The sequence below is a fragment of the Narcine bancroftii genome, chromosome 4 (genome assembly GCF_036971445.1).
Source record: "Narcine bancroftii isolate sNarBan1 chromosome 4, sNarBan1.hap1, whole genome shotgun sequence".
Taxonomy (NCBI): Eukaryota; Metazoa; Chordata; class Chondrichthyes; order Torpediniformes; family Narcinidae; genus Narcine; species Narcine bancroftii.
This window is the reverse complement of record NC_091472.1, coordinates 292,322,145-292,348,385: the sequence shown is the minus strand read 5'-3', so window position 1 is coordinate 292,348,385 and position 26,241 is coordinate 292,322,145. Positions and strand designations below refer to the sequence as shown.

At 40.9% G+C, this 26,241-nt stretch overlaps 1 protein-coding gene across 10 annotated transcripts in view; it reads right to left on the bottom strand.

Moving 5' to 3' along the window:
- The window catches only part of rbms1a (RNA binding motif, single stranded interacting protein 1a), a 309,299-nt gene that overhangs the window by 30,017 nt on the left and 253,041 nt on the right, over positions 1 to 26,241 (bottom strand). For 7 of the 10 annotated variants that reach the window (XM_069935379.1, XM_069935377.1, XM_069935378.1 and 4 more), the window contains 3 exons: positions 25,521 to 25,612; positions 11,234 to 11,416; positions 3,500 to 3,657 (listed from right to left, as the gene is read on the bottom strand). In XM_069935379.1, the coding sequence (XP_069791480.1) occupies positions 3,500 to 3,657; positions 11,234 to 11,416; positions 25,521 to 25,612 (433 nt within the window). The remainder of the gene's footprint in view (positions 1 to 3,499; positions 3,658 to 11,233; positions 11,417 to 25,520; positions 25,613 to 26,241) is intronic. The other 3 variants (XM_069935380.1, XM_069935382.1, XM_069935386.1) reach the window with 1 other exon arrangement.

Below are 26,241 nucleotides of genomic sequence, written 5' to 3'. Positions count from 1 at the left end.
GAACTCACAGCCCATCTTCAAAATGGGGTTTTAACAAGCCTGTCCGCTTGCAATGTTACAGCCACCAAAAGCCACTGCAGAAGTGTCTTTTCTCTCTCTCTGTTTGCAAAACCGCATGACCCCTCTTAGAACAGCAAACTGCAACCAGACAGATTGCTGGCACCGGAATCAGTTTCCTGAGTCTGGCCATCTGTTGCTTTAAGGTCCATTTACTCTACAGCATCAGTCCAATTAACACCTGCTTGTGATGTTTCCATTGGCATTCTTCAAAGTTTCTGTAAAATCACTATGGACATGAAGTCTCTCTTTCAGCAAAGATCTTGCATTTTAAATTAGATGTCTTTTGTGAAATGATAATGTGTTTGTGAAGTTACCAAAGTGACAAGAGTATTTAGAGGTGGTTTGAGAGGAATTGTTAGAGCAGCTTGCACACACACACTTTAAAACACAGAAGATTTGCAGGACTTTGCAGAATGCTTTTTGCAGGAGGCAATAAAGTATCAACAACAGCTTGCCTGGGAGAGCATGTGATCTTTGCAGGCAGAGGAGAACAGTTTTGATCTTAGAGAGGGAGGGTGTGAAACAGAGAAGAGAGGAGACAGAAATCAATTCAAGGACAAGCTGGCAAATTTTGGAAGGCTGCCTGGTCGAAGGAGAAGACTGGTGGTGGGAAAGATGACCTGAAAGAAAGAGGATCATCTGGAGAACCCTGAGGGGGGCAAGTTTCATCAGCAATACTGATTGGGAAGGAATCAGGTGCGGATGTCCTGGAAAAGGAATCTCTCTCTGAAAACCAGCAAGAACCATCCTGAGTGGTAACCATTTGCCTGTTAAGCACCAAAGACTTGGCGAACTTTGTTAATGCTAACTTCTGTGCACAGTACAAGAATTGCCTGCAACCAGTGAGATTGGACTGTGATCCAAATAACTTTTCTAATCTTAAATATACATTACACCTGCGCTTAGTATTAGAGGGGGGGATTAAGTAGGTTAGGTAGGTTAAGTAAGTTGATAGTATTAAGTTAGAGTTTAATTCTGTTTTCTTGTTCAAATATAATTAAAAACTACTTTTGTTTAAGTAACCCTATGTTGTGGTGCATATCTATTGGTGCTGGTTTTTGGGGTCCTCTGGACTCCGTAACACCTACACTAAACCTCCATAATCTATCTCTTTTAAAGACATATTAAAATATTATATACCCTGTAACAGTCGTAAAATCCCAAGTCCCATCATGCTGAACATTGGCGCACTGCAGGATTGTGCCCTCTGTCTGCTACTGTTTACTCTGCTCTCTGCTGTCGCATAACTGCACTGCCAGATTCATTTCAAAAAGAACCATCGTTTCAAATTATACAACAGTAGTTTGCCTCCATGGCAATAATGATATGTCAGCTTACAGAGTGGAGGTTGGGCGGCTCGTCAAATGGTCTAAGAACAATAACTTGAGTCTCAACGAGGATAAGACAAAAGAGATGATTTGTGAACTTCAGGAGGGAACATTAATGATTCTGTCATGGAGAGCACAAAGTTTCTTGGTGTGCATATCAAGGACGACATATCCTGGAACTGAAACATCTCCTCATTAGCCAGGAAGGAACAACAGTGCCTGTACTTCCTTAGAAGTCTGAGGAAGCCAAGGGTACCAGTACGATCTTGACAACATTTTACAGGAGCACAATGGAGAGTGTTCTGTCTGGCTTCATCATTATGTGGTATGATAGCTGCAAAGCATCGGACCAGATTAGTACAGAGGATTGTTACAACAGCTGAGAAAAATCACTTGAGTCTTCCTTTCCTCTATGGACAACATTTACGTGAGCATTGCTTAAATAGGACTCAAAGAGTTATTGAGGACTGTTTGCATTGGGCACACAGTATCTTTAGCCCATTACCATCATGAAGGAGGTATAGGAACATCAAAATCAAGCCTGCCAGGCTGGGAAATAGCATCTTCCCACATGCTGCAAGATTGGTGAACAGTATCCTGTAACTGAGTCAATCATTCCAAAATATATACTGTAGACACATATATGTATCAAAAATTGTATTTTTATATAATGCTGTGTATTGCTTTGTCTGGTTGTATATGTACAATCAGATGATAATAAACTTAAACTTAATAAACTACTTAAACAGAAAAAAAAAACTTAAAAATCAGACAGTGAGTGAAGAAACAAATGATGTCACTCAGGCTGCCACACAATATTAACACTGCAGGATGATATGTAGTTCTTGCTTCATACTTAGCAGTCAGCAGCTCATCCATGAGAAGACCTGTCATTTCCTAAATAAAACAATGCTGCTTTGAAGAAGGATTGAAAAAAATATTATGTAATTGAGATTCAACAGTTCTGAACTATAATCAATATATTATTCACATTTGTAGGATGAAAAGGATGGAGGATCAAACTCCCAGTGAGTCCTCATTTGAGACATAGCATACATGATTTTAGTTTGTTTAAAAGATTAATAAATTATGCTCCTCATTCACCATGTTTGAAAGAAATGGCAAAAAGTATACACCAAAATAAATAATAATCTCATATATACATAAAAATAAAAGTACCATTATGCATTTCATTTTAAATTCTGATATTTGTGGCAGTGACAAAGTGATAATATCACTGTTGGTTCAACTCAAAAGACCACAGAAAATGGGAAAATCCTGTATAAAACAGACTACAGTACCGGTTTGCAACACTGCCCTTCTGTTTCAATGCTATAGAGTTATATTCAATCTAATAAAATAAGTTTTTTTTTCTTTGCCTGGGTTGGAATACTAGTAAAATAGATATCTAATGTCTATGATATTAGTCATATTTTTTTTGTCATTAGTTTCTATTTTGCCTCTTATTGAAAATTCTGATGGTCAATATTTAACAGTAGAAGCCAAATAATTGAACTTGCATATTGTTTCTTCACCTAGTCTAAAAATCTTCTCAATCAAGGTCATCTTATTTTTTATGTATTCTGAAGTTGAAAGATCTAATCAATAAATACATAGAAATTTAAAAAAACCCACAATTTAGTATACAGGTACACTATCCTTTATCCAGAGTTCTGGATTTCGGAAAGCCCACTCGAACTGTGCTGCCGTGTCCACCCCCACCCTCTTCCAGTCGCCCAGATGTCTCCCCCGACCGCCGGTCCCTCGGCCGCCTCCCCCGACCACAGTCCCTCGGCCGCCTCCCCCGACCACAGTCCCTCGGCCGCCTCCCCCGACCACAGTCCCTCGGCCGCCTCCCCCGACCGCGGTCCCTTGGCCACCTGGATGTCACCCCCAACCGCCGGTCCCTCGGCCGCCCAGACTCCTCCCCCGATCGCCGGTCCCTCGGCCGCCCGGCCGCTTCCCCCGACCACGGTCCCTTGGCTGCCTGGACATCACCCCTGACCGCCGGTCCCCACTTGCCGGATTTTGGAGATTTCCGGATTTTAGATGTCCAGATAAAGGATCGTGTACCTGCAATTCAGCTTTTAAAATCAAAGTAGCTATAATACCTTGCAAAACCAACTCCACGACTTGTGCCATTAGAATCTCGCAATATTCGTGTAGAAATTACTTGTCCGTATGGTTTTAGCATATTCTCCAGTTCTTGTTCATCCATTGATAATGGCAGATTGGAGATATACAAGTTTGTGGGGTCCTGTTCTTGTTGCTGAAATAAAATTTTAATGAAAACATTGTTTTGAAATATTAATACATTTCTATATTCTCAAATCTCATAGTGGAATGGTTTCAAACCCAGATGTTCAATTATTTGACAGAATGTTTGCATTTTTCTCCAATTGTATTATACCAAAGCATGCTGAAAAGATATCAGGACAGATCTTCTACTGTGACTCCAGAATTATCCTTATTTTTTCATGGAAGTCCACAAGTTCGATGCTTACTTAAACCAGCAAGGACATCTTCTACAATATTGTCCACTCAGTCTCCAGAAAGAAACAAGGAGCAACAAAGTTTTCAACAGAATCCCCAGCTCTCCTCACCAAGTAGAGTGACCTCATTGAAATTAGCAGGAAAAAAATGGTTGCTGATAAAATGTTTATTGACTTTTTAACGTGACAATCCAGTTACTTCAAATGCATTGTTTTCAAGTGGGTGTTCTTTAGTGTTCCAATGTTTAATATTTTAATAATTTCCAGTTCAGTATTCATTTCAGTTTTTAATACTAGCATTACTTTGGCAAAGACATTCAAAAACATTTGGTTTCAATTACATTTTGACAGCCAATAAGCCTGGGAGTGGATGTGATAGTTGTTAATTTCATGATAGGAGAGCAGTAGCAGCAGTAAAAAGAGAGCACTGCAGAACAATGAACTTGGAACTGTTCTCCCAATGGATGATTGAAGTCAGGACCATGCTCTTCCTTCTCTTTAATCAAGCCAGGCACAGTCCAAAGGCAATATTCTCAGTATCATTGGAAATTCTACCACATTAAATGAGAAATTAATCATTCATGGTCAAACCCTATGAAACATTAATAAAACATTTAATATTTATATTTTATTAATTTACCACCTTCTGAAATTTTGGAAAAGCCTTCTATTTCAAATATACAAATTAAGAAAGCAACCTTCACCACTAACGAAATGAATCTTCACTTTGTTTCTTCATGGGGGTCTTTTCTTAGTTACTTTTAAAATTTGTAAGATTAACTAGGTTTTGGTTTTTGAAACCAATGTTTGCCTTTCTTTTTTTAATTATTAGTTGTGGACTGTTTGTGTTAGTCAGAAACCTCTGAAGGGAGGGGATTGAATTCAATATTTTGTATAGTGGTTTTCTTTTTATCTTTTTAATGTAACATAGGTTTCAGTACTATTTGTATTGCTATATGAGGTTTGTTCATTCTTTATTTTATTATTATGTACCTATGGAACATTTATTTGATAATGTTCCAATAAAAATATTGGAGGAAAAAAGAAAGAAATCTTCCTTTCTTTTAGAGTCACCGAGTCAAATCGCCCTTCCACCTGCTGAGTTGAGACCAACCATCAATCATCCCTATTTTTTCCCATATTTTTTCATCAGATCCCCTCAGATTCTACACTCACTTATACCCAAGCTGCACCTGGCAGAATGATATCAGGCTGCTCAGCCCAGTGAATGCCAGTGCATTGGGATTGTCGACTTAGTCATAAAGTTTTTTAAAATATATATAAAAATGGAAAGATCACTTCATCACAAAACAAATACACAAGATTTAAAAATATGTTCATTTCTTATTTTGATGCTGAAGTATGAACATTCACGACAGCATTCATTGCTTTGATGGCATCTTCATAGGAAAGGAAAATAGGGTTCACACAAAGGACAAAGTGACTGCAATTCATTAATCTCTGAAGGCACAGTTGTGTCAGAGACATTTTACCACAGAAGAGTTTCAGTCACCAAAATTTTTTTTTAAATCCAAAATTGAGGAGAAAATGTCAGATACTAAAGCATATGTTAGCGTGAAAGAATCAGGTCAGCAACTGTTTGTAATGATGCCATTGTTGGGGGGGAAAAAAAACACTCCCAAAGTGTCTGTTCAAAGTATAATAAAATCAGATTAACTGATTTTTTAAATTAACTGCCTTTTTAAAAAAAGATATAAAATTAAAGTCTTTACACTTCCTTTAGTTTCATGATCACAACATAAATATTTTCAAGTTTCTAATTATGTAAACCACATTTTTGGGTAGCTGGGTGTCAGATATGTGTGAAAAACCTATTCTGATGTTTGAAAATTTCTGGAAATCAGTATCTTGAAATATCAACAAAAATACGTTTATTTCATCAGTCTAATTAAAGTGAAAGATTGGAAAGGTGCTCATTGTGTTGGGAAATACAGGGTTAAGAGAATCAAAGAGGAGGAAGCAGAGAAGAATAGGGGGTTCTAGGATTTCTCTGCTGAAAACTGCTCACAGACCAGATGTGATGCAATAAACTAGCTAGCCTTAGCATTTAGCTGCCTGCATTCATTGGTTTATTAAAGCTGCATGATTGGAGGGCTCCTGATCAAAAACAACACTTCAGTTGAATCTTATTCTGGGGAAAGTACAGACTTCTACAGTTATCATTTGGAGATTTCAAAAATGTTAATGAAATGTAAAGATCTGTGCTTATCAGTATTTCTTGCAGCTTATACAACATCCTATATGATCAAGCTCAAAGCAAAAACAGGATTTGTACGGAAGCAGTGCATTCGGACTGCGAACAATCAAGTAATAAATGTAAATTTTCTAAATTCAAGATTACACAAAACTGTTTTTGTCTGCTGTCAGATAGACAGATTTGCCATTGGCAGAAATAGCCTGAAATGCCTTAGAGTAAGAGAAAGAGAAGCAAAAAAATGTCACCAAATGTCTGTGGATTTGCCTCCGGTGCTCCCACAGCAACACAGAGTCCAGTCCAAACCATCGGCAACCCATGTTCCAGATGCGAACCCTTCAATGCCGTTGGCACTCCCTCGCATCCTGGTTCCAATACCTGGTCCCCCTTCAGCCAGTTTCGAGCCAATCTCCAGCACTCCACAGCCTGATGCAAGTCCCTTGTCTTCTGTATCCAGCAGGCCGCAGCCTCCGTGGGCTCCTTGCCTCGAGCCACCAGTAGCCCACTGTCTCTGTGGGTCCTTCAACTACAGAACCCAGTATTGGTTTATTGCTATGGTCACCATCTCGTGGGTCATCTCCTCTGTTTCTCCTTCTCAGACTTGGCGGGGAGTGGTCGCCTGGATTTCTGCTGCCTTGTGCCAGTCCTCCACTTCCCTGGTGTCTGCAACCCTTCATGGCTGCTGCTGAACTTAGGCGCCGCCATCTTGGGTCCAGACCCAGTGGTTCTGGGATTTTAAATAAAAGTATTCTTGGCTCCTTTAACGGGCTGTTCAAAGCCTGTATGGAGCTGACAACATTTGAACTGTGTGGTTGGACTCTGGATAAGCACTGTGTCTCCGCTCCCTGTGGGTCCACACTAGTAGTAGCGCTGCCATTACAGCAGCACCGGCAGCACCACCATTTTTTTTTTGCTCACTGCTTGCAAAGGTATTCAGGACAAGAAAGAAAATATGACAAAAAATTGTGGCTAAATAGTGGACTGGGCAGATAAATACACCCGGGATACAACCAATTTTTAAAAAAAGTCAAGTTGGAGTGAGAGGTGAGGAGATGAAAAAGAGCAGAGATGGGGAAGGGTGCAGTGCTGGGGGAGGGAGAGATGGATAAGGAGAGGGGTGTCGGGGAGGGAGATAGCAGGAGCGAGATAGGAGGTGAGAGGGAAAGGGGGTGGGTGTGGGGTGAGCGAGTGGCAGAGAGGGAAGAGAGGTTGGGAGAATGAGGGGAAAAGTGGGGAGGAGAAAGAGGGGGTTGGTGGGCAGAGTGATTGGGGAACACAATAGAAATTAGTGAAGTGGAAGGTTGATTATGTGCATGGTGGTGGGGGGGAGGGGAGGGAGAAGTAAATTAACAGGGTTGAAGATGTCTTGTGCATATTACTCATTCTGCCTATCTCCTCTAGCCATTTAATTTTCTGATAGTTGATGATTTCATTTTAATTACTTATTTTGCATTATACATTATTTTTACATCTTTTATGTAGTTTGTCATCGTTCTTCGTTCTTGTTACATCTCTTCATTTCTCTTTATGTCCTGCAGGCGTTCTGCAAATTCTCATGCTTTCTCCAGATCTGAAAACAATCTGTTTTACTCCCCCGGGATAAATATTTTAAGCACAGCTGGATATCTTAACATAAATTTATAGCCTTTTTTCCAGAGGATTGAATTTGCTGTGTTAAACTCTTTCCTCTTTAGGAGTTCAAAACTTATGTCTGGGTAAAAAAATATTTTTTGACCCTTGTATTCCAATGGTTTTTTGTCTTCTCTAATTTTATTCCTTGCCCTCTCCAATATATTTTCTCTTGACGTATATCTCAGAAATTCTACTAAAACAGATCTTGGTTTTTGTTGTGACTGTGGTTTCGGGGCTAGTGTTCTGGTGCCCTTTCTACTTCCATTCCTTCCTGTATTTCTGGCATTCCCAGGACCTTTGGGATCCATTCTTTTATAAATTCTTTCATATTTGTGCCTTCTTCATCTTCCTTTAGGCCCACTATCTTTATGTTGTTTCGCCTACTATCATTTTCCAACATATCAATTTTCTGAGTTAACAACTCTTGTGACTCTTTAACTTTTTTGTCACTGTCTTCCAATTTTCTTCTTTAGTCATTCACTTCCATTTCTAGTCATTTCTCGTTCTTCCACATTTTCTAATCTTTTCCCTATTTCTGTCATGACCAGCTCTATTCTACTCACTTTTTCTTCTGTACTTTTCATTTTTATTTTCATTTCTCTAAACTCTAATGTCAACCATTCTTTTAATGCTTTCATTTGTTCTTGAAATTTTTTAAAATCTATATACTGTCCATCTATTCTACCTTCTATTCCTCTGTGCAGAGCTTGGTCTTCTTCTTCTTCTTCTCCTTCTGTGTCTGCACCTGTGTCTTCTACTTCTCTTCCTTGTATCTGTGTCTCTTCTGACTTTCTTGTTGAGCTGCTTGCCTCAGTTTGTTGGGTGTTTTTTGCTTAGCTTCTTGTTGTTGGTCCTCTTCTTTTGGGCTAGATATCTGTTGGGCTTCCTGTTGCTGTTTTCCTTTCTTATCACTCCCTTTCCTGTTGCTTGCATCTTCTTCCAGCTGAGAGCCCTGCTGTCAGGCATCTCTAAGCTGGTCGTGCTGTGTAAGTTCACTCCATAGCTGGGCCCCCCTCCCGTTGGGTGTTTACCTTTTCCTTGGTGTGCGCAGTTGCGCACTTCTGTTTGGTTTGGAGAGCCATTTTTGCAGTCCCTTGGTCGGGAGGTCGCGACTCTGCGGGGTCGCCACTAACCTCGGGGAGCAGGCTCCTCTCTCCATGGCGGCTCACTGCCTCTTCATGCAGGTAAGGCCTTCTCCTTTCTCTTCCGGCGTCTTTTCTTTTTTTTTTCCCTGTTGTTTTTGCTTTTTCCTTCTTGGGTGCCATTTTCTTTATTTTCTCCACACCTTTATCTTTTATTTGTTGTGTTTTGTTTTTCTTGAACTTTGCATTTTCTTCACTTTATTTCTTCTTTTCTGGAGAGGGCTGGTATTCTCCTACCGGCCACTACTCCATCACGTGACTCCCAATTACTTATTTTGCCTAGTTATTTTTAATCCATCTCTATTTCAGTAGAGATACTATGGAAATTATTGCTTTTTGTGTAATTGATCAAATTTTACTTTAACCCAGTGGTTCTCAACCTTTTTTTCCCATTCACATACCCTTTGCCATAGCTGCTCTGTGATTAGTAAGGGATTGCTTAAGGTGGTATGTGGGTGGAAAGAAAAAGTTTGAAAACCACTTTTAATTGTACCTAATTGACTCGTTATGTGCACGGTTTCATAACTCAAGCAAACTCTTCTCTTTGGCTTGGCTTCGTGAACGAAGATTTATGGAGGGGGTAAATGTCCACGTCAGCTGCAGGCTCGTTTGTGGCTGACAAGTCCGATGCGGGACAGGCAGACACGGTTGCAGCGGCTGCAGGGGAAAATTGGTTGGTTGGGGTTGGGTGTTGGGTTTTTCCTCCTTTGCAAAAATAGCAAACTATTTCAGTAACAATTGGGTCAATTGCTGCTGGGTTTATGAGTCCTCTGGACTTGTAACAGACTGCTTAACAATAACACAATCATGGACTTATTTAAGGGCTCTGACTTTTGCATTTTATTGATTTTATTTTTCTCTGTACTGCACAGGCAATTTGTTTATATTTCTTTATTTGTTTACATGTGTATGTTGAGTCAGTTTTATTTTGCACTGTCAATAAGTGGTAATTCTGCCTCACCCACAGGAAAAAGAATCTCAGGATTGTATGTGATGTCATAAATAAATCTGAATCTGAAATATGAATTTTGGGAAGTTAAATTAATGCAGGAAATGCATAGTGAATGATATGGCCCTGGGGATTGTTGTTGAACAGATATCAAGGTACATACTTCTCTGGAAGTTGCAACACAGGTCAAGAGGCTGGTGAAGAATGTGCATGGCATTCTTTTCAAGATCATTTGAGGTACTGAGTACACGATTTGGAACATCATGTTCCAATTGTCGAAAATGTTTAGGCCATATTTGGAGTACTGGCTTCTGGTTGCCACAATAGATGTGAAAGATGCGATAAGTTAGAGGGGTGCCAAAAAGATTTGCAAGGTTTTTGCCTGCTGAAGGGATTAAATTACAAGAATAGAATGGATATCCACTGACTATTTTCTCTGGAGCAAAGAAGGCTGATAGGTGACATGACAGAGGCACACAATATTATGGGAGACACAGAAACGTAGACAGTCAGTGTCTGTTTCCTCTGGGGCGTTTAAGGAGAGAGGCAGGAAGTTTAAAGGGTACATAAGGAGCAAATGTTTCCACATAGAGTGATTGGTATCTTGAAAGACTTGCAATAGGAGGCAGGATCAGTAACAACATTGAAGAGGCATCTGAACTGATTCTTGAATGGTTGAATACAAAATTTATGCAGGCAAATGGTATTAATACACATATGCAGATGTGGTGGAGACTATTTCTATATTGTACAAGTCTATGACTTTACATCAAACTCAGGAAAGGTTGCATTAGAGAAATGCACTCTGAAACCCTTTAGGGGCTGTGGACCAAGGTGACCTTGCCTCAGGCAGAACTTCTGGTCCCTTTCATAGTATTGCTCAAATGATCTGTTGTCAAAAGCAACTTTCATTTTTTTAAGTGTTCACAGTATTTTGCAATGTAAATTGCAAAGTTGAAATGGATAAAAATAATAAGTTAAAAATCATGAAACATAAAATAAATTTAGTAACAAAGATTTTTCTTGCTAATTTGCTTTTCATTATCTGGGCATCATTAACAAGTCCTCTCTGCAACTTCCTCCTATCACCTCTTGCTTCTTACTATTTTCCCCATTTTGTCCCCCAACCCATCTGTATTCATCCATCACATGTCAGCTCATGCTCCTCTCCCCCACCATTTTATTCAGGTTTCTGCCCTCTTTCTTAGTATTCTAATGAAGGGTTAAAACATGAAATGTTGGCCAACTGTTGCTTTACATGAATCCTGTCTGACCTGCTGAGTTCCTCCAGCGTTTTGTGTATTGCTGAATGTTCTCTTGAAATCCTCAGTTAACTGAAATGTTTTTAAAAATTTCGGATAAACAAAGATATCCAAGATCCTCATTTATCTTAAAATTTTCAGAGCCGAACTGACCGAGGACACCAGGCTCCCGGAGGGCGGCAGCAGTGACCTCAGGCTCCCAGTGCTGGCATCAACGGACCTTGGGCTCTCGACCGCAGCAGCAGCAGACCTTGAACTCCTGGCAGTGGCAGCAGTGAACCTCGGACTCCCAGTGGTGGCTGCAATGGACCTCAAGCTCCCAGGCATGAGCGGGGCCTTAGTGGGGAAATGTCAGTAATCGGTGGAGGTCAGTATTTGTTTTGTGAGAATTAAATATTATCTTAATGCTTAAAATGCCTTACCTTGTTTTTTTTAAATATTTAAACACAGTTACAAGTCATTTGCCTTTGCTACTGGGCAGTTTTTAAAAAATGACCAGTTTTCCGAAAAAAAAGTTTATCTGAAATGGGCCTGGTCCCGACCATTTTGGATAATTAGAGTTGTACTGTATTTACATTATGTATGGGACAAAGACATTTTTTTTCCTTTGTTTGCCCCTGTGATCCACAGTTTAAAATTTGTAATCAAACAATTCACATGTGATTAAAGTTCACATAACACCTCATCTGAGAAACATGGTGGTGGGGGTATTATGGCCTGGGCATGTTTGGCTACCACATGTAATCACACACTTACTTTTATTAATGATGTAACTACTGATGGCAATAGCAAAATGAAGTCTGAGGTATATAGAAACATCTTATCTGCTCAAATTCGAGCAATGCCTCAATTCCGTGGATGACACTTCCGACAGCAAGGCATTGAGCCCAAACATACTACTAAAGCAACAAAGGAGTTTTTCAAAGCTAAAAACTGAAAAATTCTTGAATGGGCAAGTCAATCACCCAATTTAAATTCAACTGGTAATGCCTTCCATATACTGAAGAGAAAATGTAAGGGGACAAGCCCCTGAAACAAGCAGGAGCTGAAGATGGCTGCTGTCGAGGCCTGGCAGAACATAACCAGAAAAGATGTCTATGAATCACAGACTTCAAGCAGCCATTGCATGCAAGAGATATACATTAAAATAGTACACATAACTACTTTAATATGTATACCATTGCTATGTCCCAAATATTATGATGCCCTGAAATGAGGGGACTATGTATAAAAAGTGTTGTAATTTCTACATGATCAAGCCAAAATGTGCACAAATAAGCTTTAAAAATATCTACTGTCACTCTGACACAGGTTCATCTTGATATCATCTGTCCACAAGACCTTTTTCCAGAATTTACAGGCTCGTTTAAATATTTGTTGACAAACTAATTTGCTGTTTCTGTGGCTAACTAGTGGTTTGCATCTTGCAGTGTAGCCTCTGTATTTCTGTTCATGAATTCTCTGCAGACAGTAGTAATTGACACATCCACACCTGCCTCCTGAGAAGTGTTTCTGATCTGTTGGACAGGTGTTTGGGGATTTTTCATCTTTATGATGAGAATTCTTCTGCCATCAGCAGTGGACATCTTCTAGGCCTACCAGTCCCTTTGTGTTACTGAGCTCACCAGTATGCTCTTTCTTCTTATGTCCAAAGAGTTGATTTGGGTTATTTTAAGGTTTGGGTGATGTCTCTTACTGTTTTATTCTTGTTTTTCAGACTCATAATGGCTTCTTTGACTTTCATTGGCACAACTCTGGTCTTCGTGTTGAAAAATGGCAACTTCAGACTCCAAAGGTGATCAAAAGCTTAGAAGCAAGCCTGTCTCTCTTATGTCTGCACCAATGAAGCAATTAAACAGACCAGAGTAATCACAAACACCCGTGAAGCCAAATGTCCCAAACATTATGATGTCTTGAAATGGGGGAACTATGTAAAAAAAGTACTGTAATTTCTACATGGTCAAAGCAAAATGTATACAAATAACCTTGAATAAAATCTGGAATGTGCACTTTAATCACATGTGAATTGCTTGATTAGAAATTTAAACTGTGGAGGAAACTGTATAGCTGATGGTTAAGGAGATGCACAATCCTGTGTGCCCTATTACACTACATAGTTATCATTAAATGGTTTTGGGAAATTTGTGTCACAAATAAATTCTAATGGCAAATGTATACATGAAACAATTCCACCGGAGTTGCTTGAAAATTATTGCTTTTTAAAATAGTGGCATCAACTTTCCAATCACAACTAGCATTATGTCCTTGCAACATTTCAAAAGCAATAGGAGATTGATGGTGGGGCCAGAAGTTCCAATGAAATTATTGCTAGGCTTCAAGAGGCAAGTTGTGATGTACTACTGCACTTTATGTAACGCAATTACATTCCAAAATCACCAGTAGCTCTGACCATGGAATTTTGTTATGGTATGGGTGAACACTTCAGCAACTACACTGACATGAAACATGAATTAAATTACACATTTAATGGATCTGAGAATCAATATTTAATTTACAAAACAATTTTGTACAAATGCCTTCCAATTTGGCAGATGCATCTCACTGGCTCTCCACAAAACCCTGGAATGCCAGGATGATTTTTATTGATTAGAATTCAGCATTCAACAACATCAACTCCTTAAAACTAATCAGGAAACTCAAAGATTTGGGCCTCAATACCTCACTGTGCAATTGGATCCTGGATTTCCTCACTTCTGTAATTGGATCAGTGTGATTTCACAAGATCATCTCCTCCACAATCTCCATCAGGACTGGAGCACCACAGGTCTGCATACTGAGCCCCCTGCTATACTCACTTTAAACTATGACGGTGTGGCTCAATTATGACAATACCATTTAAAAGTTTGCTGATGAATCGACAGTAATGGGCTATATAAAAAGGGGTGATGAGTCAACAAAGAGGAGGAAAATTGAAAACTTAACTGAATGCTGTACTAACAACAATCTCTCACTCAATGATACCAAAACTAAGGAGACAATTGTAGACTTTAGGATGGGTGAACTAGTAGTGTACAATCCAGTGATCATTGTGGGAACAGAGAAGAGTGAGCAAATTTAAATGCCTGGAAATCACTATCTTGGAAGTTCTTTACTGGAGCGAGTCCTCTACATCCTCAGGAGTATCTGGAGATTTGGCATGACAATGTAAACCTTGGGAAGCTTCTATAGATGTGTAGTAGATGGCTTCATTACGGCCTAGGAGCACCAATACCTTCAGGAAGAAAGCCTTGCGAAAGCTAGCGGTCACAGCCCAGTAGAGGCAAAACTCTCTTCAACATCAAGAAAATCTACATGGAACGCAGACTTTGGAGAGCAGCAGCAATCATTAAGGATCCACACCACCAAGACATGCTCTGTTCTCATTGCAGCCATTAGGAGAGAGGTAGCGGTGCCACAACACTCGTACCATCAGTTTCAGGAACAGTTGCTATCCCTCCACCATTAGACTTCTGAACATCAGACTTAGAGACTCATTTAAAAAGTCTTTCTTAGACATTATTTCATACTGATTTTATTTCTGTATTGTAGTTTGTTTTCATTTATTTCCTTGATTACATTTCTTTCTTTTGTAGACTTTTTTTTCTTGAGTACAGTTTACAGTTACTGACAAGTAGAAATTCTGCCTGGACTGCAGGAAAAAGAATCTCAGGGTTGTATGTGATGCCATGTGTGTACTCTGACAATATATTTGAATTTGAACAATCTAATTCTAGTCTGGCTCAACTTTTGCCTTCTGAGCAAAAAAAAAAACCACAAAGTTCACAAATTGTGAAAAATGTCTCCTTTAAAAAGTTTGCAAGACATTACTGTGCCTGTCCCTACAGTAACCTCCAGTTATTTACTTGTAGACTTCTCAGTTTGCAAAACTTCCTGTATAAAATTAAATGTATCAAATAAAACTTTAATCCACAAAAATGGTGGCAAAGTCCAGCAACATTTTTTGCGTTACCCAATTACAAATATGACTTGCCTAAAGATGGCACATGTTATTACTTTGTGAACCAAATGCTTTTTTATATTCCCTGATACAGGAAGATTAGCAAGTTAGAACGTTGTCTTTGTAAAAATTAACAAAAACATCACAGAGGCCTTTTGAACAGACTGAACTAACAATCTCAATGTGAGGCAGAGGGAACGTGTTGGGAATGTTGAAGTGTAATGGGGTAAGAGCTGGTGAAGAACAGCTGCACTTTCCGGACTCCAAAGCCAGAAACTAGGGAACTTCTCCAGTATTTAAACAGATCCATATTTTTTTTAAAAAGGACAAATAACTCCAAAGGGCCAAAGTAATCATGTTTCTTGCACCATCCTGAATTAATTTGAATTAAAAAAATATTTTAATTGATGTTTTAATTTTTCTTATGAAGTAAAAGATTTTGTGGATTTTAAAATTTTTGAATATCAGGAGAATTTAGAAACATTCAAGATTTTAGAGAGTGCATCAGACAGTACCATAGCCCATAGGCTAGCCAGCTGTCAGATGTTATTAATCCAAATCTTTTGTGGGCAGAACTTGCTTTGCTGCACTCTGCTGCTAAAGATTACAAGGAGAGAAAGTTCTATCAACATAGAAGGCCTCCCTAATTTTTCAAGATTTTGGAAGGCATGTATTGACATATGTAGCAGCAAGCATGAGGCTCACCATTGTAAGTATTTTCTCTCCTGTGAGAAGAATACAAGTCAGCCAGAAGATGGAGGAGCAGGAGCATAGCCGGATCTCCCCTCAGCAACATCATCAGTTTTGCCCGAGGATGCTCCACTCTCCCAGAGGAAGATCACCCTGAACCCAAAATGAATGCTGCAGTTCCACAAAGTGGTGGACATCATGTGATGCAGAAGACCCCACAAGAGCTCCTCAATACAATCCTGTAAATGACTGAAAATTGCTGAAGAGGGAAAACAAATCCCAAAAATTATTACAACATGGGCAAGAAGAACAGAGCAGCTCTCTTGGAAATGGAGGAGATTGACGGATGGCGACAAACGCAGTCGGAGCCGCCGCACAACAGTGATGGGATGCGGGTAGAGCCCAACATGATAGCAGAGGGGCTGGGGCCGGCAAGCGGCAGACCACTGTACAATTGCTGGCTAATAAAATTGAGACCCTAGACGAGAGGGTTCAAAAGATAATGGAAAGAGTGGGTGAAGTGAAGACTGTACTCGCCATTCTAACCAACTGCAAGGCTGCTGCCAAAGACAAAATTGAAGATGTGGAAGACAGGCTGGAGAAAATTGAAAACAATACAGTTGCCTGGAAAGTTGAAAGAGAGAGACTGCTGGAGAAACTGGATTTGTTAGAAAATTATAACGTGACAGAATGTAAGGATTGTGTAGCTAAGGGGAAGGGTGGAGCGACAGCAATCAGTGGGTATTTTCAGAAATACCAAGACAGGGAGATGATACTCTGTATGGCCAGGGAGCTTGATTGGCCATTGTTGGATGAAGGGGCGAGGATCAACCTTTTCCCTGATTTGAGTGCAGCATCAGTCAAGAAGGGGAAAGAATTCAATGCTATTAAAAGAATCGTACGAACAAAAAAAATTGGCTATGCCCTATTGTACCCAGCGACATTATGAATCAACATGCCAGGGGGAGAAAGAAAATATTTAAAAGATCCCCGAGAGGCAATGGAACTGGCACAGAAAATTAAAGGAAGACCTGAGGGGGAGATGGAAGAACAGGAAAATAAGGGACAAAGGGCATAAGCGATAAGGAAAATAATGAGATTGTGGCGGCGCACTCGCTCAGGGCGAACCGGCCCTGCTTGTAAAGCCACATGGCGGGGCAGACCTGGGAAGATGGTGCCATTGGGGGTTTCTTCCTCAAACCTCCTGCGTGGCGCGCACCCTGGGCGTGATTGTGACATCATCATGCATGTGGTGACTGAACCAATGCTGCCCTTAAATGGGCATGCGCCAAATTAAAATAAAACAGTTTTTAACGACCCTCAGCGTGGTGGCTATGCTTCTTACACTGCTCACCCATCACATTGGTGACCCTGACGAGTCCAGACGTTTTTCTGGACTCTGAACCATAGATTCTGCAGAGGTTAACGCTGTCTTGATCAAGCTTCCCCCCTTCTGGACCCACCGCCCAAGGACGTGGTTCGGGCAAGCGGAAGCACAGTTCCAGCTTCAAAACATCTCCACAGACGCCATGATATTTTACCACGTCGTGAGTGCGCTGGACCAAGACACGGCAGCGTCCTCATCCACCACCAACCAGACTTCGACTCGGTGGGTTGCAGGTTTCAGCACATCCACAGAGATGTCGTTGGCCCCTTGCCGGTGTCCAGGGAGGCGCGTTACCTACTCATGGTGGTGGACCGAGCCACGAGATGGCCCAATGCTATCCCCATCAAGGAAGCCTCTGCAGAGACATGCGCCAGGAGTGCCCAGTTCACATCTGCTCTGTGGACCCAAATGGTGAAACTCCTGGGGGGGTGGTCAAGCTCCACCACACCACAGCCTACCATCTGCAGTCCAATGGTTTGGTGGAGAGGTTCCACCGGCACCTTAAGTACTCGCTCATGGCCAGACTCACCGGCCCGGACTGGGCAGACGAACTACCCTGGGTCATCCTTGGGATCAGGGCGGCGCCCAAGGTGGACCTGCAAGCCTCGGCAACGGAAATGGTATACGGCGCACCACTCTCCCTAACCCGACACCACGCCCATGGCCGCTAGCGGACCTCCGCAAGAGACTGGCCTCCCTGGCCCCCCCACCCCCAATGTGCCACAGTACTTGGCCGGCCCACCTCCCCAAGGAACTCGACTGCCCAATTCGTGTTCGCTCAGAGAGGACTGCAGGTGGCACCGCTACAGCGCAGTCGGGGGTTTCTTCCTCACTCAAACTGTGACTTTTGTACAGGAGTGTGGGCTGCCACAACTCAGAAACTATTGGATGTGGTTGTGATGGAATGTCTGATGGTCGAGGAAGACCATTTGTCATACATTCGGCCTGGGTATCTTGCTTTGGGGAGGCAATTTTATACTCTGTCCATCCCCCGCGCCTTTGCCCTGGTTGTCACCAAAGCAGATTTCCGGTTCAGAGAGTGAAATACAAAAGTCTGCAGAAGCTGTGAATTCTAGTAAAAACACACTGAAATGCTGGAGGAACTCAGCTGGCCTTTTCAGCACCTATAGGGGACAAAAATATTTCGCAAAGTTCGCCACACCACCTATCCCTTGTGGAAAACCTTTTCCAGATGAACGTCTTTAACGACAAGGCCATCAGCCAGTGGTCAGCACAGAACATCCTGCAGACACTGAGAGTCGAGGACTTAATGGAAATGGTAGGATGGTTCCCTGAGCAGATCATCCAGGCCATCTGGTGGAATGCCTCATCACCAGTGCTCATGCACAAGCACTAGGACCTTCCTGGCTGGCAGTGAGAGGAGCTCTTTCCAGTCAAATCTTTCCTGTACAACCAGAACATCATTCACCATGCACATTGTCCCCGAGATGAATGCGGTGGAGAGGAGACAGTTGCCTTCCTCTTTGCAGAATGTAGATTCGCTAAGATTGTAAGGGTCCTTGCAAGAATGCAAAGGTCTTTGTCATGGCTTACTCTCAGCAGCAGCGTGACAGAGGACTCTCTGATTTATGGGCTGTCCCAGGAATGCAGACTGAGTCAAACATCCACAACAGTAACAGATGCACTTTTATCAGCCTGAAACCTGTTGGTCTTTCAGCACATGGAGATGTTGGTGGAGCAATGCTGGCTATTGGTGCATTCCAGACTGCTGGATTATGTGTTGAGGTACGTATTGAGGCATGTGTTGTGAGGAAGGACCACAGTCTAGAGTCTGTCCGTTACCCAGCATTGATGGGATGAAACCATGGAGAAGCCCCTCAAAAAAAAACAGAGGGTGAAGTATAACAAGATGCCACAGTAGCGGTAAATAGAAATAAATGTAAAAATGTACAGTTTTCCTTTTACAAATATTTTTGTAAATAAAGACTATTTTTGGTTAAAAAAATGGAGCCCTAAGTCATCCTTTCAGGTGAAGTAACACCTCATCTTGGAATGTGTATCCATTATTTACTGCATCAGAGGTTCCCAATGCAGCCAGGGAGACTGGATGAGTGTTGGGAAATCACTTCATTGAGCATCATCGCTTTGTCGGCTACAACAGTAAGGACCTTCCTAGTGACAAACCACTTCAAGTACACACAACACTGCCACCCTGACATAGCAGTACAAGATCATGAGCAGACAAGTTGAGGCCATCACAAATTGGAAGAACAGCACCATATCTTCTGACTTGGCAGTCTCCTACCAGAATGCATTAATATTGACCTCCAATTTCTGCCAGTCTCTCTCTTTCCTTCTTCCCTCTATCTCCCTTCCCACTCCCCATTCCCTTGGGATGATGATTGTGCTACCTTTTGAGAAGCCTATTTTGAAATACGGTGGTGGTGCACAGCAGCAAGGCAAAAAAAAATGTCTGCTTAAGCTCATGCTGGAAACCAGGAATTCCACTGAGAAATTGGAAGGGATATGTCTCTTCCATTGCATTGGTGTGGGTATACAAGCTACAATCCACTGCTGTTTTCTTGAATCTCAAAACATAGACAAGGTAAGGATGACAGATTTGAGGCACTGAATGTGACAACATGAAATTATACTAGAATTATAATGAATACCAGCTGGTCCACAGACAAGAGTTCATTCCATTCTAGAGACTGCATTACAGGAAGTATTTGATACCATGTTGTTGCAAGCACTGGAGGATTATATTTAATAATCATGGGAGGTTCTCTTTGGAATTAAAAATACAGTAAATTTAACTGAAAGGCAGAGAAGGGGTCAACACGAATAATCTATTTCCCTGAGCAAAGTGGACAATATCCAGGTGTTAAAGGACTTTATAATAAGATTTTTCTTCAAATCATCATTGCAGAGGTCTGGAAATGACTAGCTAAAAGAGCGGCACAGGCTGAAACCCTCTATATAAATGGAGGAGAACCTGAAGAATTATTATCTTCAAAGCTACTGGTATGTACCAAGAGCTGGGAAGTAAGATTAAACAAGAAAATTCATTTTTGGCAGTCATAAACATGATGGTCTGAATGGGTTCCTTCTGTGCCATAAATTTCTTAGATTCTATGATTCCTTTCCTGAAGGACAGGAACAAACAAAACGATTGCACAATACTTGGGTAAATTTGCACCGCTGCTAGTGCAGACCCAGGAAAGTGGAGACACAGCATTGCTCCAAAGGTTTTAACACTTGGTCATAATGAAGGAGAAGCAAAGAAGACATCCCTACATCACAGTGACCATAGTGCCATTCTAGCAAGGATTCAGCAGCTGAAGGCTAACTTGTGTTTGAGAAGCTCACATGGGCTGCAGGCTGCTGGACATTGGCTCATGGAAGTCAGGTATCAGAGCTGGAATTCGAGAGGGTGCTGAGGGAAAAAAGGGCTCTTGAAGGGCCTCAGGCACTGAAGACTTCCTGGTTCTGACAATTTGGATCTGGAGCTTGGGATGCTGATGAAAGGCTGAAGCCAAATACAACATGCGGCCACCAAGGCCCGCTCTTGCCATAGGCGCAATTTTCTGTAGGTCCGCCCCTGCTTTGCACCACAAAAGTTCAATTGACCCCAACCCCCACCCCCACCGTTTATTAGCCACCTGGCATTTATCAACTTTTTGGAGACTCCTACTCTGCTTCACTTTCTCTTGTACTGTAAGAACTGGGCGGTACTAATGGCGACTGTTTGCATTTTGTCAGGCAAAGGTTAAAGTATATAATGTATGTTTGAACCTTGAATTTTATAAGCACAGGTGGAATCTAGGGAAACAGCTCATGAGCATGCAGAGATCAAATGGTGGACATATTTATCAACATTTTTAATCTCCTCCAGTTACTTCAAATAGTCCACCATCATACTGAAGGGCCTAAATGGATGCCAACCAGTGGCTATGAGAGGCTTGCCAGAGCTCATATAAACTTCTGACAGCTTTGACCCACTTTAATTTGCCTATTGGCCAAACTGATCTGTAGCAGAAGTCATCTCCCTAGCTCTCTGCTTGGCCGTAGAGCATCTGTTTACGAAGTTCACACATGTTAAGACTACTGTTCATTGACCACATCTCTGGCTTCAACACGATAGGTGCTCTGGAATTGATGAAGCTGATTGATACGAGACTCATGAGACACAAGACACTTTACCCAAATTCCTGATCGAAGTAGTTCAGGACGAAAAGATCTGCAGCATCCACAGCAAAGCTGCAGATGGTACATTGTAGAGGTCTATCTGGTCCAGATGAAGGGATTAAATAAGTAAAAAATGGGAATATATGTTTTTGTTTTGCCAAATGCTCACACTGAGACTAATCAAAGTCAAACCAATGTTGTTGTCCACCCATTGCTTTTACCAAGATAAATTAAAATTAGTGAGCAGGGTAAATAGTAATTGATGGGCAGATGTTTCCTTCCAAGAACATTTTGGACCTATAGAAGGATACATAAGCTGGGAGACCATAAAATCTGCTTTGATTCTGCTCAGGAGGTATTCAGCAAATACAGTTGCAGTGAGTTACAGTGAGCACTATTTGACATCAGAAAAAAAAAAATCAAAATTTATCTAGGTGCAATCCCAGCAGCTAATTCCAAAAGAAGTTTTGAGGGAATAAATAATAGGAATAAATCCCCAACTAGAGAGTGTGCATACTAGCCAGAAGTCCCCAAAACATGCTACATTCAAAATAACTTCCTAAATTGGGCATTTATCCATATCCTTCTTAAAAGCCTCACAGTTACATCCAATCCAGGTTTGAGTGTTGTATGTGTGAAGTTGGTACTTTCTCCCCTGATCTTATGGGCTTCTGCCAGGTGCTCTGGTTTCTTTCCACATCCCAAATTCTTGCTAGGAAGTAGCTTCATTGATAGCTCAAAATATTGCAGGGGTACCTTGATACCTTGATGAAGGGCTTAAGTCCAAAATGTTGGTTATATATTTCTTCCTTTGCTATATAAAAGATACTGTTTGACCTGCTGAGCTTCTTCAGCATTTTGAGTTTTATACTGCATTGTTAGGTGGGTTAAAGGAGAATCTGGGTCAAGTTGATAGCATTTAAAATGTAGATTACAGGAAAATGTGTACTGGTCATGATGGAATTGTATTGAAGAGTTGGCACAGACTCGATGGGCCAAATGCCCCAATACAATCAGATAATATATTCTCAAAGCTATATGAAAAGACAAAAAACAATGTATCAATAACATTGGAGTGTGCCTCAAAGTGCTCAAATGACAAATCACTTGTTACTTCTTTTGTCATGCTTCTCAGATGACCTTACAAAAGCCTTCAGTTGAGTCAACCAAGAGAAAAACTAGTCAGAGTGTATGTAGCTGATGTTTAAGCTCACTGATCTTTCATTAGAACGAAGTTAGCAATAAAAATGCTTGGTTCTCTCTGCGGCCTGTACTCTCTCTGCAAAGGAAAGATGTGTGTCATTCACTCTCCTTCCTTCTATCCTATCACATACCTTGCTTGACATTTTTCATTTCTTCCCTCCTCTGCAATTTAAAACGTGTTTCATAGCTCATTTTTTTCTGGTTCTGATGGACAGTTAGTGACCTTAAAAATCAATTTTATTTCCATCCCTACAGGTTCTTTGACCCAAATATTTCCAGTAACATGAGAAGGTCTAACTGCTCAAAACAATGCATTCATTCATCAAGCACAGTAGGTACACAGGTGTACACAATCTTTCTATCATGATTCAGTATCTCTACATTTTGCCACAATCATCAAGTCTGGGAATCAACCAAGGGTCAATGAGTGAAGAAGAGTATGCTGGGATAGGCATACGAATACTAAAAATTTATGTATTCATCAAGTGGAGTGCAATACAGAAAAGGTGACGCATGAGAGACGACAGATGCTGAAATCTGGAGAGAGAAAAAATTAATCTGCTGAAGAAACTCGGAGGATGAGGAGCATCAGTGGTAGAAAAAGAATGATTAACTTTTTGGTTGATCCTTTCATGCAGACTGCTTCATCAGGACTAACCTCAACCTTGCAGAAAACTGACATCAGGTCTCGGATATCCCTGGACTTCTACCTCACCAATGAGCACCAGGCCACTGTCTCCCTCACCTTCACAGATCTAATCACAGAAGCAAATCTTTCCTCTAGGGCCTTCAATCCTGCAATTTTCTGTTGCATTTCTTACCACTGAACCACCAACAGACTGTCCTGGTAGGGCCATTGTTTCCATCTGCTCTTGCCCCTCTGAACTCAACTCCTTAAACCTTGTCTCTATCCTCTCCTGGGATACATTGCATGCCCTCCATAATTTTGACACCTTCCAATTCTCTTGCCTCCACCATCTTATCATCACCATGGATATTCAGACTCTGTCACCTGCAAGAATGTTATCCCTTTCTCCCAGTTTCTCTGACTCGTCTACTCTCAAGATGAGGCCTTCCATTCAGGATATCTGAAATGTCATTCTTTTTCAGGGAATGCAGCCTCCCTTCCCTCGTGAACCTTAGAGCGTTCTCCCACATTACCTCCATTTCTAAGAGTTCTGCTCTCAACCCTCTTCTTCTAAATAGAATAGGGATAGGTTCCCCTTGTCCTCATTTTTCATCCCACTTGCCTCCCATTCAGCACAACATTCTTCATAATTTCCATCAGTTGCAACCAGATCTCACCACTAGACACATCCACCATTCCCTACTCTTTTCCTCCTTTTGTGGGGATCACTCACCTTTCTTGTTCACTCAACCCTCCCTCCCAATCTCTCCATATGCCCAATACTTCCCCCTTACAACAAACATCAGGACCTAAACAGCCCTTCCAGGTGAGGCAAATATTTACATATACTTCTTCCTATCTTGCCTTCAGAATATGGTACTCCCAATATGGTCTCCTCAACATCAGTGAGACTAAGCACAGATTTGAGAATAATTTTACAGAAAACCTGTGCTCTCCCAAACTAGGTTTTAAGGCTTCCCACTTCTGGGTGCATATCATTTCAACTCCCCTTCCCATTCCCATTCCCACATTGACTTGCCTATCTTTGGTCTTCTCCATTGTCAGAATGAGGCCCAATGAAAACTAGAGGAACGGCACATCATATTCCGCCTGGGGAGTCTACAGCCCAAAGATATGAATGTTGAATTTTCCAACTTAGATAACTTGTCCCCACTTTCTTTTTACAAAATACTACCCTTCTTACCACTCTTCCTTTCATTGTTTCCCCTTACCATCCAGACCTGTCACCTATTCTCATTCCTCTCTCCTTTCTAGTTTCATCCATCCACATTTCATCAACAGAATCTTCCCCCTCTCTTCCACACTTCCGTTTTGATTCCATCTGGTCCAATTTGTCCTTCATTTTTCCCTGAACAGCTTCCATTAATATCACCATTATCAGGTCTACTCTTTATCAAGTTCTAGCACTGGTAGCTGTTGTTTCCACGTCTCCCCTCAAGCCATTTCCAACTTCTGTGAGAAAAGAGGCAGGGCAAGTGACTGAAATGATAATGGTGGAGCACTTTGAGACCAGTTACCATAACTCTATTCATTTTGCAATAGTCTGGAAAAGGATACGGCTGATCTACAAGTCCAAAATTGACATTAGGCCAATTTTAAAGGAACTTGTAGAGGTTGATTGGGAAACTGTTTACAGGTAAAGGGGAGTCCTGCAAGTGGGAAGCCTTAAAACCTAGTTTGGGAGAGCTCAGGGACAGCATGTTAATGTGAGAGTGAAGGGCAAGATTGACAGGCTGAGGGAACCCTAGTTGATGAACGAATCTCAGGCCCTGTTCCGAAAACAGGAGGCATATGCAGAAGCAGCTGGTATCTAATGAATTACTCAGCAACAAGTAAACATAGGATACACTTAGTCCCCTGTTCAATGATTCTGTGAAAAACTAAGACCACAGCACTATCCTTGCAGCACTTGACAGATCAGTCTCCCAACCTGAAAATGAACTATTTAATCCAACTCTTGGTTTTCTGTCCATTAATTCCAGTTACTTCAAATACTACATGCTTTAATTGTGTTAAAACTCTTGTGTGCCACCTTATCCAATACATCATAACATCTACAATTTATGCCCCTCCACATCCACTACCTCTCCCTTATCTGTAATCCTAGTTACAACTAAAGCATCAAATTTGGTTTCGTCAAATTTAATCAATCATATTTGAATTTTCCCTATTAGCACTATGGGATTAATCAAATTTTCAAGATAAAATCTCAGTTTTGAGAAAACATTCCCCCACAAAAAAAAGCGATCACAGCCTCAACAGATTTTATATTATAATTAATTATACCTGGAGTAACTCAAAGCAAATTAATCACAGACATTATGTTTTCTGCTTGACATAATTTACATTTAAATAGATTTAACCGAGGATGATTTCACATTTATTTTAATTTCTAATTTGTTACCTTTGCCATCTGGGCTTGGATACCATTGCCCTTTAAGGCAGCCACTGCCTTCTGAGCAGCAGCTGGACTGTCAAAATCCACAAAGCCATAACCTGAAATACAATATCACAAAGGATAATTATAATTTTAATCCAATCTAGGAAGTTTTCTTATAATTAAATGACAAATCTGCATTTTCTCTTGAGCATTAACTAATGTAGCAGCTGAAGGTATTGACTGTTCTGACATTTTTTTTAAATCATTAAATTTTAACAGAAAACAAAACCATAATTAGATAACTTTGCCCATGGATTTTAGCTTTATTCACTCTTAAACTGCCACATTTGTTATTTGATATCAAAGATGACAGGGAAATTCAATCAACAGCCACAGATACACATTTCTATTTAAGAACCACCTTGAATATAATAATTTACTCAATTGAATTTCTTACTTTGATGTGAGGTATTAAATAGAAAAACACCACCGATAAATACTCAGCTAACAGCCATCATTTGTCATCAAATATTGTTCTATCATTTGTCACTGAGGCATTATAAAGACTGGTTCCCTGTGGTAAGTGACTCATTTCTTGTCTTCTCAAAGACTACTATTAGGCACATCAGGAGTACTCGTTATTTAACTCAATGAATGCAGGACAAACAACTCAAGAGACTTGACAATCCAGGACAAAGCAGCCCTATTGTTTGGTTTCCAATTCACTATCTTAATTGTTTATTTG